Raw genomic sequence first — 17918 nt, forward strand, 5'->3', positions numbered from 1 at the left:
TCTGGAAGGTTTCACTATTATTTGGTCCACTTTTAAAGAAATGTTCCAGGATCTTTTACCACAGAAAATTATTTTGACTCCTAATAGTTATTACAGACAAACAAAAAGTAGGAAATTACGTCAAATAAATAGAAATGGGGCAAGGCATACAAATATAGGCCTAACTAAACAATGTTGACAAGTGCTGTCAGAAGCATATAAAGGATTTAAATACCGTTACGCAACTATAAAGTGCCGTTTACATGGAGAAAAATCCACTCGTATCATTTACCGCGGTATAATTCATTCACATTGAACCAGTCCCGCTGCTAAAGCGTTGTTTATTTAGACTTTACCGCTCAAACACTTTTTTTTTGGTGAAAAAAACAATAAAAATATGAATTAATTGTTGTATTCCTCAATTGTAAGTCGCTTTGGATAAAAGTGTCTGCTAAATTAATACATTTAAAAAGAAAATATGATCAATACGTTATAAAAACATGTTTATACATTGCTTTAACTCCTTCAAATAAGATTCAACTCATTTTTAAAGTCAGTTTAATGTAATTTAAGTTGAAATGACTTAAACATCCAAGTTGAATGTACTTATTTTTTTATTTTTTTAAAGTGCATAGACTTTCACTTTTAAAAAATGCTGGGTTGTTTCAACCCAAATTTGGGTCAAATATGCACAAACCCAAACGTTGGGTTAAAAATGTAATTTAAAAATTGAACCCAACGGCTGGGTTTGTCCATATTTGACCCAAAATTGGGTTGAAACAACCCAGCATTTTTTTAGAGTGATGTACTATAGTTTTTATTTGTTTTTACAAACTGGCCACCGAGTCAGAATGGTTTTCTGTGATAATCGACACAGTTTGGTTGATCTATCTGAAAAGTTTGTTTGTGAAACTGTTTTTACACTGACGCTGGCAGCTCGAGTTAAAGAAAATGTGTATCATTTGTTTCAATGCTGTAGCCTTTAACATCTGTATCATACAAATGTTCATGTTTACAAGCTGGCATAACATTTTAATGTGTTTTTATTTCATATCAGAAGTACCGAGTGGTCAGGCCATCCGTTGTGATTTTGAATCGTCCTCATCTTTTTAAAAGAGTAAACTGAGAAGTTTCTTTCTCCTCGTCCTCATGGCTCGATGTCATTTACGGCTGCGTATTTAAAACACAACGAAGACAGGACACTAATACATTACGCCTAATACAGGGATCTGCATTACAAGGTAATTTCTGTGAAATTGTTGTGTAGAGACTTTTCAAAATGTTTGCATTTTATTTTAACATTTTCGGGGTTCATTTTTCTGAAAAATAAAGTTTAAAGCTGAAGCATCTGGTTTGTTTTATTACAATTTTTGAACTTAAAAAGAGATTTAGTTTCATTTCATACAGATCATCGTGCTAACACTAACATGATCATGTGTAATACACACTCAGTCAGAGCACTTTACATTGTTGTTGTATTTTTGTATATTTTCTCCAACAGCTTTCAACCACTAGAGGGAGCACACGTGCAAAGCAAGATGTGCAAAGTCAGTCAGTGAAAAGAAAACTACATTTATAAAATCATATCAACAGCACTGGCCATATATTTTTGACTGATTCGAGATTAATGAAGTTACTATTCAACTTAGGCTTCATAACTGTGCAGTATGTTGCACAAGAGTGAACATGAGGTAAGGAGAACAGTCCAACTCTGATTCATGAACCCAAAAATAGGTCTTAGCGAATGATTCAGTACTTTAGAGAGATTATGGGGCCAGTTTCGGTTAATTATCTTTCTGTGGGTGTTAATACTCAACAGATCTCAGTGCTGGCTCTCGACAGGCCTATTCCACAGTTATCAGCTTCAAAATCATACATTAAAATCATACATTTAGCGCGTTACACGTTTTATACGTTATATGCTATTAACTTGACAGTAAAAAAAAAAAAAAAATGTGAGGGTAATAATAACGCAAATGCGACATAATTTCTGATGGATCTTTTGGATATGGAGATATAGCTTTAGCTATTGGAGCAAATTGGATGCATCCATAGCAAATTATATTTAGTTTCCTGTTCACCACTGTATACATTTAGCCAACTTTGATCATAACTGACAATGTGAAATAATCTATTGTGACTCTGAGAAAAGATAAAGATACATTATATAATTGACATGCAGTTTAGATGGGTGTGGCAGGTTTATGCACAATGTAAACATTACATAGCTACTCATATGACAAATAACTAATACTGGAGGACTTTGAGATGTACTTTCAGTGACTCATTGGCTTAATGAAAAAAAGGAAAAATAAACTATAATACCTCGAACTTTAGGCCCGTTCAGGTTCACAGAACTTAACAGAAATAACGATAACTATATACAAGCGTCCAGTCACACAAACCAACAGTAAGCATCAGTTCAGCGCGCGCTGCAGAAATGTCGTCTGTCGCTTTAAATGCTCTTTAAAGTCGGGGGCGGATTCTGATTGGCTGTTCATTCATTGTTCATCAGCTGGAGAAAAACATTGTGAATGTGATTCTTTCTGCGTGTCATCACAAGTGTGGTGTGGGCTTTTCTTGAACAATTATATAAAATTGTATAGGCCTAGTTGTTATCGTCCCTGGTGTGAGCAAACCTTTATTCATCATCACTAGGCCAACTATCTGAGTGTGTGTAGGCCTACATGAACAAACGTTGTGTTTTGAAGTAGGCCCAGGGCCGGAGTGGGACTCATTTTCAGCCCTGGAGTTTCATGCCTTAGACCGGCCCACTTTAGTTCCCTGACTGACTATATTAAAATAATGTAATTAAACCCTCAGTATATAAGTCTGCAATAGTGCACTGTTTTGTACAGCCTTGTAATTCATTGTATTTTAAAAAAATATAATTTTCTATTCAGTGCAATAGCAGTACACAGGGTTTTATAAATACAAAGGTCCCAAAAGTGATCTGGCTAGGGGGTTCGGGGGCATATTATGATTCCACTGTCATTGTCAAAGAACATAGGCTATATCTGTGTTAAATAGGAATTCATTGTTATAAAGTTATTCTCATTCTGGGCACAGTATGCAATAGGCTATTCCTCTACCTGCTCTCCTCTCCCATCTACATCTCCTTCTCTCATTCTTCTTCTCTCAGTCTCTTTATCTTTAGTCTACCTGTAAATCTCCCCTTCTCGAAGCTGAGCTTTGATTGACACAGTCTTTGCAAACTGATTATTTATGTCGGTTGTTTAAAACTTCTATTGTAAAACAGCTGTTTAGTTTAGCTACTTGCATCTTATCTCGTGAAGCGTCGCGTTGGGATTCGCGCGCGGCCGCGGCTCGCGCTTCTGTGAACATAAATCCCACTTGCTTTGATCGGTCACCTCAAACATTTTGCCATTGCCGACGAGCGGTGTTTGAGTGCTGAAGCAGCTCAGATGATGAGGTCGGTTATCGTCGTGACTCGCGATATACGAGTCATTGCAGCAACAAATTAGAGTTAATATTAGGCAATTATTTCACAACGTTATACACTCAGAAAAATCGGAGAACTCAATAATGGGTAGGCTACGGCTCTGACTCGTAGGCTATTTGGCCGCTTGAGTTTCTAGAGATTTTTTATTATTCTGGCCTTTTCAGCGCCGCCTTTGCGCCTATTATCCATGTTTTGTATCTCTAATTTTTTTGTTCGCACATCTCTAACAACTGACTTTATTTTTTGTGGGGCTGCGAGAAAATAATAATAAAAAAATAGTGGGGCTGCGCTGTGACTGGAGCTTATAAAGGGAAAACATTCAACCCAGTGCCATGACAACACCGGCCCTCCTGGCCAATAAAACAGACCGGCCCACCGGGAATTCTCCCGGTGCTCCCGATTAGCCAATCCGGGCCTGAGTAGGCCTATGCCAACACTTTATTGAAATGTGCATAAGTCATGGTGCTTGATTAGAATTTCAATAAATATTAAAATAGGCCTATGGTTATTAATCATATAGAAGTAAACCATATTTTTAATGCACTTTGACTTGATGCAAGTATAAAAAGTATTATATTTGTCACTTTTGTCGAAATCTTTAATAAACCGCGTTATTTGTTCAGTCGTTAGCCTGAAGAAGCTGATAAATGATACATGCTGATAATGAGATAATGAGTGTGTGGATGCCATTGCAATCTCACAGACTAACACAATTAATGCAAATTCCTTAAGATGATTAGCACCGTCACTTGAAACAACACCCTTTTAAGTCTATTTTGATTTCAATACAATACAATTTTATTTAGGCTATTCTCTTGATAATTTATTTGTGGGCATGGAAAAAATAATAAGATATGCGGGAACATATGGTAAACGAAGGCAAAAAATAAATAAATAGTGTATTTAAAAAATGGGCTAAATAAATATACAGGAACTATATTTGTACAATTTTTTTTTAAATGCTGGGTTGTTTCAACCCAATTTTGGGTCAAATGTGGACAAACCCAGCCGTTGGGTTAATTTTTTTTATTTAATTTTTAACCCAACGTTTGGGTTTGTCCACATTTGACCCAGAATTGGGTTGAAACAACCCAGCATTTTTTAGAGTGTAGGCTATAGCCTAATGATTAAGATTAGAAGTTTAAAAATACGATTAAAATTTTAAAAATTAAATGAACAAAATAACCTGTTCTTGACTTCACTACACTTTATGTTTCCGAGAATCACAGTTTTGATTGATTTACTCCCCCTTCTGATTGGTCTCTGTAAAATGGATAGTTCAACCAAAAATTTACATTTTGTCAAAACACAAGAACACAAAAGACGATTTACAGAATGTTGGTGACCAGACAGTTGTCGATAAAATACAATAGAAGTCAAGTGCCATCAATTGGTTAGGTTTGGAACAAGTGAGTAAATGGTGACATAATTATAATTTTTGGGTGAACTTAAGCGCTGAGTTCGCTTATGCAGTTTCGTTTCAATAAATGCATCACTTTGTAAACGTTTTTCGCTTTAGTTGTAGGCCTACTGCCAAAATAACAATATCCACCTATCCACTAAATCCTTGTTTACCCGCTTGTATTTTATTATGTAGCCTATGTTAAAGATTAGTTGTAAACCTCTATAAAGCTACATTTTAATCCGTGTAGACGGTGTTGTTGGTTGTAATATGAGAGTTTGTCGCCTCTGTAATGTAGTAGATTCGAGTTTGATGGAGTGATTCACAAACGATTCCAACTCGTTTCAAAAGAGTCGTTCAGAAGTTCAAATGAATCGTTTCGCTCGCGAATCAAACACCACTACACTCTCTCGCGCTCTCCTGCTTTCGTTCAGTCATGAGTTTCCAGTAAGAAGAGGCGTGTGGTGAGAAAGAAACATCCCCCGTTTCTGAAGTATCAGTGAGGATTCATGTTTACCGAGAGCTTTCCGATTTAGACTAAATTGATGGATCTCCACTCTAAACTTCATGTCCAGTTCGGACTGTTATTTTCAAGAATCGGATAATAGTAAACGAGAAATCCTGCGCACTTCTCACGGGAATGGTCATTTGATGAGGTGAGCAAGTTTACCCCCAAATTTTTCTTTTTCAGAAGATGTAACTTGGACATTTTAAAACTTTCACGCAAGATATTTATGGTCACTGGTGTATCAAAAAAAAAAAAAACTGCTACATGAATGTCAAAGAGAAGCTGAACAAGTAGAACCAGCTTGAGTTTCGCGCAGCTGGAAAGTCTCATCCGCTCTCCGGTTCCTTTTAAAAAGAAAACCCCTCGAGGAAGCAGCGACAGAAATGGCAGGAACAAACAGCTCAAACATGAAAACTCTGGAGGATTTAACTCTGGACTCTGGTTATGGAGCGGGGGACTCTTGTAAGTCCTTAAGCCTGTCGTCGTCCAAGTCAAACTCGCAGGCGTTCATGAACACCCCTCACCGGGGGAACTGGTGGTACTTCTCCGGATCCATGAACAGCAGAAACAACAGCTGGGATACAGTCAACACAGCGCTTCCCGAGGATCCAGAGGACATTTTCTCGAAGTGCCCACGCTTACCGGAGCTGGAGGAGTTCCCGTGGACGGAGGAGGACGTGGGGAGGGTCGTGCGTAAAGGCGCGGGGAAGGGCGCGTGTCTCTCCGCGGAGGCTGTGCGCAGGCTGTCCACCCTGATGCGCAGAGCGCTCATCCGCATCTCCAGAGAGGCGCAGCGGCTCAGTGTCATGCACTGCAGGTGCACCAGGTTCGAGGTCCAGAGCGCGATCCGCCTGGTGCTCAGTTGGGCGCTGGCGGATCACTGCGTCTCGGCCACTGTGAAGGCCATATCGATATACAACATGAGCGCTGGAGAGCTCTTGCGCAAGGGGAAGTCAGCTCGGTGTGGGCTTGTGTTCTCCGTCGGACGGTTTTTCCGCTGGATGGTAGACACTCGGATCGCGGTGCGCATCCACGAGTACGCGGCCATCTGCCTGAGCGCGTGCATGGAGGCGCTCGTGGAGGAGGTGGGCGTGCGCGTGCTGATGGCGGAGAGGGAAGTCCTGACTGCAGAGGCGCTGGAGGGGGTCATCAACAATGATGCCGAGCTATGGGGTGTCCTGCAACACTATGAGCATCTCATCTGTGGGAAGAACGCCAATGGTAGGTCCTCCGCTGGTACTGTTGCCTAAACTCTTTCTCTCTGTTCCGTGTGGCCGAGTGGGTAGATTTGGCTGAACGGTGTTGAACCAGTATGTACTTGGGGATGATATAGGCCAACCTCAAGATACTTCAGGAGGCAGTGCCCCTCCAATGTGTGTGTGTAAAATATGAAAAAATATAAAAATAAATTAAACAAACATTAACTCTTATATATATAATATACTCATTAATATATATATATATATTAGTAGTCAGCATTTGCAGTGGATCAAAAAAGTTAATCAAAGTTGTCCTAAACACGAACGGGTATTTTTAAAAATTCATATATAACTTTGATGAAAGTGTTTTACTTCAAATGTTGATTACTGAGCACACACACAGACACACACACACACACATATATATATATATAACTAAAAGAAAACAGAAAATAAAATAAAAAATATTCAAAATATTAACAAAAACTATATGAAAGATACTAAAATAACATTACGACAAAAAATGTGTGTATATAACTAACTTTTTTGAATTCTCAAGAAAGAGCAATTATATAATCAAAACATTTCACAAGTTTGTTGAGTTTAAGATTATTCAACAATGAAAAGACTTCTCAAAATGAGGATGGTGGTTTTGGGGACCGTTAGTAATGGTCATGTGACGAACTACACCTGTGGCTATAGGACACCTGCGTGAACATGAGGGGAAATGACTTCATACTTCCTCCTCTTCATAAAAACACTGCCACACCTGTTGATTATGACACATCTGCACCTTTCATGGTCATCAACTAGTTAATGTAAAAGCGTGTGCATGGTATATTGGGGAAATACTGGCATGATTGTACCAAATTACAATTTGGTGTGAGTTAGCTGTACTAAAATACTGCTGGTAAACCTACACGGATATGGATAGCTTTCTTTGTTAGTCTTCTTGGTGTTTGGTCTGAATGAAAACTAGCCTAATTTACAGGAATCACGGGTCAGTGACAGGTCAGCCCACCAAAAAGGGCACTAAAAAACAAAATTACTTAACAAAACAAGCAAATACATTTTTTACAGAATTTAAATGCAATTATGTATGAAATAAATCACCATCAGAGAGTTCCTTGATTTTTGTTTTGTTTTTATTATTTTCTTTCCAAAATATGTTGATACAATTAGAATGCATAACACATCAAATTAAATTAGGGAAATTATGATAATATTACTAAATTTATTTACTTTACCAAACAAAACAGTGAGAATCAAGAAGGTAATTATGGAAAATTAATGTTTAGTTTTGTTGATGTTGATGTTGTAAATGTAATGTATGTATTATATGTATGAAAGTGTTAGCTATCATGAATCAGTAACACTTTTTTAAGGTTTCATTAGTTAAATTAGTTAACATTAACTAATAATGAACTGCACTTCTACAGCATTTATTAATCTTAGTTCATATTAATTTCAGCATTTACTAAAACATTAAAATCAAAAGTTGTATTTGTTATCATTAGTTAATGCACTGACTGTGTCATGAATAAACTAACAGTTGTATTATCAACTAAGATGAACAAATGTGTTGCTCATGGTTAGTTCATACATGAATAATGAACAACTGAACCTTATTGTAAAGTGTTATGAAATCATCATTTAGAGTTGGACTTGGACTTAAGATTTAATTTAGATGTATTTCCCCAAGCTAATAACACTTGTTATGGCCTTGGATAAAAACGAATGACTCAGAATGCGTCTGAAATCGAGTTATACTTTGATTATAGTGAAGTATAACTCGCATGCTGCCGCAGCTTCTAGAGTAGCATAGGATAGATGTAGATTTCCGCCACTGGTCATTACACACTTCCTCTTCTCACGCTTTGAGAATTACCCCGCTCTGCCAAGTTCTGCATCAACTAGGTTGCATTTTCATTTTAATTCGTCTGTGGTTTACCAGCAGCATCGAGCATGGGGTTTTTACAAGCACTTAGTTTCTTGTTTAGCAGAACAGGGATGCAAACCAAACGATAACTATAAAAGGACAACAATTGGTTCTGATGACCGATGACTGTCCCTTCTTTCATCATCATTACTCATGCATTCACTATTCTCTGTCTGCCGTGATGTCATTCAGGGCTAATCTTATATTAGCGGTTGATGTGACAGTTTGATATTGCACATAAAATGTACTAGATTTATATTCTCTGAATAAATTAGAGATGTGCTTGTCTGTGGAGAATTCACCACAATATTAGGATTACCATTGTGTTGCTATGGTGTGTTTTTAAGCACAAATTTGGTGTGTGTTCTTGGTCGTCAACTCTATGATACTCTTTTCTCTAATTATTGCCGTGTTTACACCTGGTATTAAGATGGGGTTTGGTTGATTCGATCACAAATGGACACTAAATTCAGGGTTTAACCACTTTCGACCACTTCCAGGGGTAGACGAAAACACATTGCTTTCGTAGTGTAAACGCTCATGTGGTCGAATGCGTTCGAACAGCCACAAAAGACCGTCTTCTCTCCACATGCTGACCGAATGCGTAACATTATGGGAAGCGCACTAGCCAGACGGGATTTTAACTTTGTCGGCTGAAGACCCAAGTTTGGTTTGAAGACGAAAGACGTACCAAGCTCAATATTCTCTCACCGTTCCTGATTTCTAACACACACATAGTTCGGGGTGGACTCTCAGAGCAGAAACCAAAGCTGATGTTCTCCATATGTTTTTTGCATCGTCTCCTTCCGCATTCGTGTGTTAATTATGTGAGCTTATCCATTAGATCAAAAGATCTGAAAAAAAACATACATTTACACTACATAGACCCTCCCCTCAAAGACATCAGAACAGAAGTGGTTGAAAGTGGACAAAAGAGACGTATTAAAACACCAGGTGTAAACGGGAATGTGTCTCTCGTCTACTTGATCGACCACAATGCATCTTAACACCAGGTGTAAACAAGGCCTATGATTTGATTCCCGCCTTCGTGTCCGAATATGCACACTTCCCTTCTATATAGGGGAAAAACAGTATGTGAGATGATTATGTTCAAATTCATAATATCCCATAGGAGAGGATATGTATAGAAGATAACTTTAGCTGGAAAATAACATTATTCAAGAACCGCTATGAAGCCAAAACAATCTGTTACCTTAAATAATACGTTTATCTCTGTAAAGCAGCTTTGAAACAATCTACATTGTTAAAAGCACTTTATAAATGAAGATAACTTGACTTGACTTGACATGTATGTGGATGGCAGTGAAGAGATGCAACTGACTCTGTAGGTCACATGATAATGACAACATCCAGCCGACGTCGAACACACCTATTCATACTATTGAGAAGTTTTTTTTTTTCATCAAACACACAGGTGAAACTCGAAAAATTTGAATATGGTGCAAAAGTTCATTTATTTCAGTAATTCAACTTAAAAGGTGAAACTAATATATTATATAGACTCATTACATGCAAAGTGAGATATTTCAAGCCTTTATTTGTTATAATTGTGATGATTACAGATTATGAAACCCTTTTCACAATATTCTAATTTTGAATTTGGGGTTTTCATAATCTGTAATCATCACAATTATAACAAATAAAGGCTTGAAATATCTCACTTTGCATGTAATGAGTCTATATAATATATTAGTTTCACCTTTTAAGTTGAATTACTAAAAATGTTGAACTTTTGCACGATATTAAATTTTTCGAGTTTCACCTGTAGTTGACAGGTATGCGATTTTTTTCACCTCTTTGATAGTTAGATTGCTTAGAAAAGTATCTTTCCCCATCAAACTTACAATTTTAGGTATTCATGTTTGTAGCAAAAATGGCGCAGAACACTTAGCGAAGTTGGTTAGCGGTTTGTTCATATTTAGCAATAACGCCAACAATGTAGAAGTCTTATCAAATATTATTGAAATGTTTGATGTATATGCAGTTGAACACAGAGTGTAGTGTATGTTGAAATTGAAATCAGTCCTCAGACATTTCTGTACAGAAGTTAAAGTTGAAATGAAATATTAAACGCTCCAACAGTGTAGCTAACTGATTTCAGCTATGCTACAGATAGAAGTGAATGAAATGAAACATTGCTTCTAGTCTAGCTATATGAGAACACTGCGGACATTAAAATAATTTCCATGAGATTATTGAGGAAAAGAGCAGAGGAGTGTGGGTGCAAGATTTAGGCTACGTTAGCAAAAAGCTCTTTTTTTGGCACGGGTAGTCAGGATCTCAGCTCTGCATAATCCTTACACAGCTCGCTTTCTCTGGGATGACCATGTGGGCATCAAATTAGGTCGGTCCATAAAGACGACCCAACGGATCAATGTGCTTTCAGGGCAGCCGTGTTAACAAAGTGCTGCGCGTGCACTTCACAAAACCCTGGCGTGCCATTTCTGTTGATGAATGGGCATCTGATCCACTGCGTTTCCTCAGTCGAGTGCATTAGATTGAATCTGAAATGCCTTAAATGTGGATCATTGATGATTTCAGCGTTGACTCAGTGGCCTTTCAGATTGTGTTCACAGTGCTTGATTACGCAAAGCATCTCGTAACCAGATTATTCATAATATGCTTTTGTTGGCTGCTATTCTGGCTCCTGAGAACGCCTTCGACACAGCCTCGATTACCATGGATCAATGCACTTATCTTATAAGTTTGCATTGTTTTCTTCAGATCTCCTGGCTTTAAAGTCAACACAAAAAATGGCACCCAGAAACAAACTGAATATTGGAGAGAATAAGAAATCAAAGTGGCATGTTTGGTATGGCATGCAATAACTTGCTCCGCCTCAGGAAAAACTTTCTTTTCCGCTGACATCTTCAAGTCCTTTTATTTTCCAGCCCCACCCCTGCCCAATTTCCATTTGTTGACTATATCAATTGACTATATATATTTTTTGACGGCCAGCTTTACAGTACATCTTCTCTTAAACAACAAACTTGGCTAACTTACTTACACTTGGCACAACAAACCAAGGTAGACGTACTGATTCGGAAAAGCTTAGGCCGAAAATGAAGTAATAAGGGCACGATTTGCAATGGATGCAGACGAAATGATTAGGGATGGCAAAAACTAAAACATTTCTTGACCGACCACCGAGCCTCATTAGCCGGTTGAAACCGGTTAACCGCTTAGTTTAAAATATGCTACGCTATTTGAAATAACAGCCATTTCGATCCACGCCTGCAATTTTGCAACTCTGTCGCATCTCTCTGTCGCTCTGCCTCCCCTCACACACACACACACACACACACACCGAGGAGCTTGTATGTAATCGGAGGACAAATGGCTACTTTGTTTCGCAATGGTTTGGATACAAGGTATTCGCGTTGAAAATAAAGGCGTTTGTCTAGCGTTAGAAGCACATTTGAAACATTGCCGCGGCTCATTTAAGAAAATGACAGCTCCGAAGAGACGCCGCTTTAGTTTGAGGAAGTGCTAACAATAATAAAGAAAGAGGATCATCATCACCTTATCTGTTACCACTGAAATGTAGATGTAATGTATTTTCATATTTAAGCGCTGGAGTATCACACAACTTACATCTGTGTCTTCTTTGTGGTGAAATGGTCCCACACACTACTCTTCCTCGCCCGCTTTCTCCTGTCGTCTGCGCTGGCTCTAACCTCGAGTGTGTTAGCCTGTAGCCTTTACTTTTCGCAAACCTTGTGAGCGCGCGAACCAAAACGCTGTGACCTCGGGCCAAATGTTTTTATTGATTTATTAAGTACAAACAGTAGCCTGGCTAACGCCAGACCCAATTCTCGTTGAGACTTGGGTCTGGGAACCACATGTTCATTTTCTCGTATTTGAGGCGTGGTTTACGAATGCGCCGGCGCCGTTTATTGGGTGCTAAGAATGTCTATCAAATGCGCCTGTACGTAGCTCATAGCCAATCGTTTCCATTATACCAGATGACGTATGTAGAGAAATGGTTTAACGCCAAACGCTGCTCTTTTTTCTAAATAAAATTGCGATCTAAACTACTTAGAACAATATCTAAGGCTGCATCAAAAGGTAGCTTCGCGTCTGCTGCCATGTTGACTCCATAGATATAAACAAACTGCTTAGTTGTGTCGCAAAGATGTCGTCATCGTCTTGCTGCTCCCTCCCCGTTCTGTGATTGGTTCCCTAAACGAGGCGAAAATCAGGTCCATGGTTTCCAGACTGCCTTTCAGCGAGAATAAAATCGCGCTGCGCAAAGGCAGTCTGGGGAAACCCAGGCTATACAAACAGGCGAGTTTTGAAAAATTGAGTGTGAGGGATTTGCTCACTTCACACAAAAAGATATTGGAATGAGACGGCTAACTGTAGTAGCGTTTAGTCCACTGTCTATAATAGCCTAATTTAGAGATCACTTTTTTTTTAACCGACTACCGACAACTTTGATCGGTTAACGTTGAAACGGTCAACCATCGGTCAAACGGTCATCGGTTAACATCCCATGAAATGATAATGCAAGGTTTTGCTTTCCGCACCTTCTTTAAAGGTCAGCAAAACCTTGGGTTGAGCCTTCATCCGCCATTGAGCCATTGAAAAGAGTTATGTGACGTCATTCGCCACCGTCACTTTTTCAATAGCCGCATTTCCATTACAGATTTGCGCAAAACTTTTGTGATATTTTATAAATGTCGATAAAAATGGTTGCGAAATGACGGCGTTTCCATTAACCGATGTCATGTGACTAAAACGTATTTTTTTCCCTCTCTCGATAAGTCACTCCGAAAATCATGGCAACGGATGTTGGTAGGTTTACATATCCAAGCCACCGCACTAGTTTTTTTATATAGACATGCGTGTTATCAAAGCTTTAATGGAAATGAAAGCCCCTTACACTTGTGTTTGTGGGAGTTTCTCCCTCTGCTTCAAGGTCTTGTTAAATTGTGGCATTTCTTTGTTGTTTAGAATCCAGTATTCCCGTAATACGTTTGTCTTTTATGAGTTTAATAATGAAGAACTCTGTCTCGTCATCTTTAAAGAATGATCGACTTTTACGTACGTCAGGTGACCTGTAAATGCTGAAAAACTTTCATTGCAGTTTTGCGAAATATTCCTTTTTCGAACTGCCAAAAAAAAAAAAAAATCCTGCGAGCGTAAAAACGTATTTTGCTATATATGAAAGTTTTTCCATTCCAACGTGTTTCCATTGGCCGTATTTTCAATTCGCAATTTCAATTTGCACAATTTGAAGGGTAATGGAAACACGGCTAATATGACGTACATATTGACGGAATATATACATTTCAATTGACATATTGTACATACAGGCATTGACAGAAATATCCGAAAATGCACATATCCAATTCATATCAGATTTATTTCCACATGAATGAGGCCTGAAACCAATCTGAGAGTATCGTAATCCATGAGCTTTTTTTCTGCTTACACGTGGCGTGGGTCATATCCGATCTGTGCCACATGGGCAGAACAAACCAGAATTGGGTCACTTGAACCGTGTAATGCTGCCATAGAGATTTTCTCAGTCAAAATAGTTCCAGATAGATAAAGTCCCATCTTACAATTTTTATAATTTAATAACCTGCTTCACTCAAAAACATCACATTACACTCTTAGAAGAAAAGGTTCTATATAGAACCTTAAAAGGTTCTATAGGCGCTTCATATTTGGAACCCCTAAAAGGTTCTATACAGAACCCAAGAAAGGGTTCTTTCTTGTCATTATAGAACCTTTTTAGCATAAAAGGTTCTTTGGAGTTGAGTAAAGAACCCTATGGTTCTATATAGAACCCCAATGAACCCTTTTTTTCTAAGAGTGTAGAACCTTTTAGGGGTTCCAAATACGAAGCGCCTATAGAACCTTTTAAGGTTCTATATAGAACCTTTTCTTCTAAGAGTGTATGAAATAAAAGTACTTTTAAAGGAATAGTTTGCGTAATTCTCATCATACTCGCCTTCAAGTTGTTTCAAACCTGTTTGAATATCTATATTCTGCTGAACACAAAAGAAGATATTTTGAAGATTGTCAGTAGCCAAACAGTTTATAAACCCTTTGACTTCCATAGTAAGAAAGAAAAAAAATACTATGGAAGTCAATGGGGTCCATCAAGATATCTTCTTTTGTGTTCTTCATTCATACAGGTTTGAAACAACTTGAGGGTGAGTAAATGACGACATATTTTTTTATTATTAAGTGAACTGTCCCTTTAAGGTTACTGTGATGGTAGAAGTATCTTTACTCACAAGACTACAGAGCTAGGTACTTTCAGAGTAATTCATAGTCCATTTGCTACAAAAGTTCTTCTCTATCATCTGCCAACCAGCCCCACATCTGGAAGTCTTTAAGACTTACTTCTCTTTGCCAACTCAAGTCACTCCCACTTTCTCCAACACACACTCCATTCCCCTCTCTGCCTCTTTGTATTTACTTTAGTCCTTCTTTCCTGGAGCCGTTTCTGTGAACGCACATGCTTTTAACAAGGCGCCCACTGTACCAGCATCCCATTTAAAATCCAATGAACATAAAGGTCAGGAGGTGGACTAGATGTATAGTTTTCTCTCGCTGATAGTTGCTATTGATATTCACATTGCAGTTGAGTGTGCAGTGAATGCTTAAGTGTTTCATGGAGAAAACATCTTCATACTTGACTCATCAAACTGTTGAGAACATCTCTGAACTCGACCCAGATCAGGACATGAACTTTGTCCCTTTTCATTTGTGGCTAAACAAGACTCTGGACGATCCTGGAATTTCTGGCACTGCTTTCGTACATTGGCTACCCTGATGGAAACATTTCAACGCTAAAATATACTTTCATTTTTGAATATGAAGTCTGCAAGCTAGTGCACTTGTCTTGTGTAGGTTATTTTTATCATTCATGGATTTAGGATGGCAGTAAAAAGGAAAACACCATCTTGCATGGTCAGTGGAACTGTTTACGCGTACTTCAAGCCAAAACCAAAGGCCCAGCTGTACAAAAAGCTAAGAGTTCTCTACTAGCGGCTAAAAAACAGCTCAAGTTCAAACATTTCAAGCTCCTTGAGCTCCTTAAAATATTTCTTTTTCTAGTCATTGGCATTAGCCTAAGGCCGTGTGTCCACCAAAGCATTTTTAGCCAGATGAAAACGCTTGGAGCTCTGCTGAAAACGACTAGCTGTGGGCGCTTGAGAGCGTTTTTGGCAGCGCAGTGTTTTTTCAGTTGAGACTCTTCGTTGCTATGATACAGAATATCAGCGGCACAGTTTTTGTTCGCTTAGCTCTGCTGGTTGATGTCGTTGTACAGAAAGAATGTTGTAACAGCTGGTCGGTGTGGTATTAGTCCCGCCTCTCCTCCACTGTGATTGGTCGGTTGGGTAAAAAGTGACAGTGATGAGCGCTGTGTTTTACCCAAAGTTGAACATTCTTCAACTCTCGGCGACCTGTAAAAAAACGCAGAACCGCTAAGCGCTTCAGCGTGAAAAAAAGTTAAATGCCTCGTTACGCTCATGGCGTTTTAAAAACGCGGCGCTCCCATTGAAAACAATTGAATAAATACGCCAGCCACGTGAAAAAACGCTTCGGTGGACACACAGCCTAACTCGCATGTAACCTCATAAGTGACTGAAATGGAAATGAAACAAAACTTTTATGCGAAGTGCACTAGAGATTCAACACAATCGATTACAGTAAAGTTTTGTTAGCGGGTTGCTAAGCTAACAACATGATTCTCTCTTGAGCATAAAATATATATTGTATATAAATATTAGGGGAACCATTAATCACATACAAGACCTCACTTCATGAGGTGTTTTTTTCTTTTTCTTGGGTATGTCATATTGTATTTTGGGATTACTCTCAATAAGAGGGAGCTTCTAGCACAATTTTGCTCGCTACCATTTCTTGAACAGCATTCTGTGTCAAGACCGCATCTTTGATGCCTGAAAAGCTGTCTAGCTTAGCAGCTCATAGGTTTTGGGATAGAGCCGTTGAATGTCCTGTTTGCCTAATGAAATCATGTTTGCAAAAAGCTTGGATACACTAATTAGCAGATGCTATCTCTTTGTAACGGTACTAGGACAGTTTGGATAAAGATAAACTCTTTGTAATCAACAAACGTTTGAGGAATTGTGGCTTTTGATGCAAATACTTCAGCGCCAATAACGGCGGCAGTGTCGAGTGTCTCTGGGTTTCATTTGGAGGTTGTTTATGGAATCACAAGATTTAGTTTGGGACATAATCCTGTTGAAGTACAAGAGGATTGTTGGAAAGCAGGAGAGAAAGGCGGGTGAATAGCCAGCGGATTGAAGCCGGTCAGCACGAGGCATTGTGTTTTGGCGCTCCTGATTCAGCTGTAAACATTCTCATAGGTCAATCCTTCGCCTGTCGCCATGACAACTCTGACCCCAGACAGGAAATTAGGGGAAGAATGGGAAAATGGCCAACAATGACGCGTGCAGGAGTTTAATGTTGGGGTGAATTATCGTGAGGAGAAAAAGCAGCCTTGCATTTTCCAGTAGTTGCACGTTAAGAAGGGTGAACCGGAGTGATTATGGATGAAAAGCAACTCGCATTGCAGTTTTCATGTGTCGCATACACGTTTAACTGTCAGAAGACTGCTACAAGAATAGCTGTTGGTGACAAAAATAGCCTTCAAAGCTCTTTTTCCCACAAGAAATCTACAACTTTATTATGTAGGCCTGTTTGTATTCACACATGTATTTGTTTTAATGCATACCCAATATTTGGGGATTTTAACAGCATCCTGAGATTGTCAGCACATACTAAACAACTTTAATAATCAATGAATTAATCCGCAATAAACAAAGAACAGAACTGCAGCTTTTATATTTATAATATGCACCATATGCCATGTAGATATTATAAATAAATAATGTCCATATGCTTCCACCAACGATTGCATATTATGATTTATCGTTTTGGCTTATAGTGGCAACATCTGTCATGATAATTATGAGTAAAATAACCCATATTTAAATGTTTAAACAAGACACATTCTTTCTTTTATCCGTGTGGTTCGTTTCTCTCTTTCGTTGACAGATCGTTTCACAATTGGAGTGATCCTATGAAACTCTGTCTATCTCTCATCTCGTCTTCAAATGCAGCAGGAGGATTTATTGCTGTCGATAAGCAGCCATTTGCAAACATTACTGTACTCTTTATTCGCTCTGAATGGTAGCTCTCGCAGTAAATGGAAACTTGCTTGTAGAGATATGCACAGTAATGGCTCCTGTGTTGGGTTTGAATTCTCCATCTGCCATTTTTAGTCGGTGAAGTGCAGTCTTAAAATAGTCTAAAACGTCTCCAAAATCCATTTAAACAAGATTCAGCATGCTTTGGGGTCATGTGTCTGTAATAGTTATTACACTGTTGTTGAGTGTGTATGATTAAGATGGAGGAGT

General features: G+C 38.6%; 1 protein-coding gene across 1 annotated transcript in view; it reads left to right on the forward strand.

The window, feature by feature from the left end:
* Positions 1–5275: 5275 nt before the first annotated feature.
* Positions 5276–17918, forward strand: part of abtb2b (ankyrin repeat and BTB (POZ) domain containing 2b) — a 64395-nt gene continuing 51752 nt past the window's right edge. The window contains exon 1 of the mRNA XM_079604638.1: positions 5276–6573. Within this exon, the coding sequence (XP_079460764.1) occupies positions 5736–6573 (838 nt within the window). The 5' untranslated portion in view covers positions 5276–5735. The remainder of the gene's footprint in view (positions 6574–17918) is intronic.

The sequence above is a fragment of the Phoxinus phoxinus genome (assembly GCF_949152265.1).
Source record: "Phoxinus phoxinus genome assembly, chromosome: 25".
NCBI classification, from domain to species: Eukaryota; Metazoa; Chordata; class Actinopteri; order Cypriniformes; family Leuciscidae; genus Phoxinus; species Phoxinus phoxinus.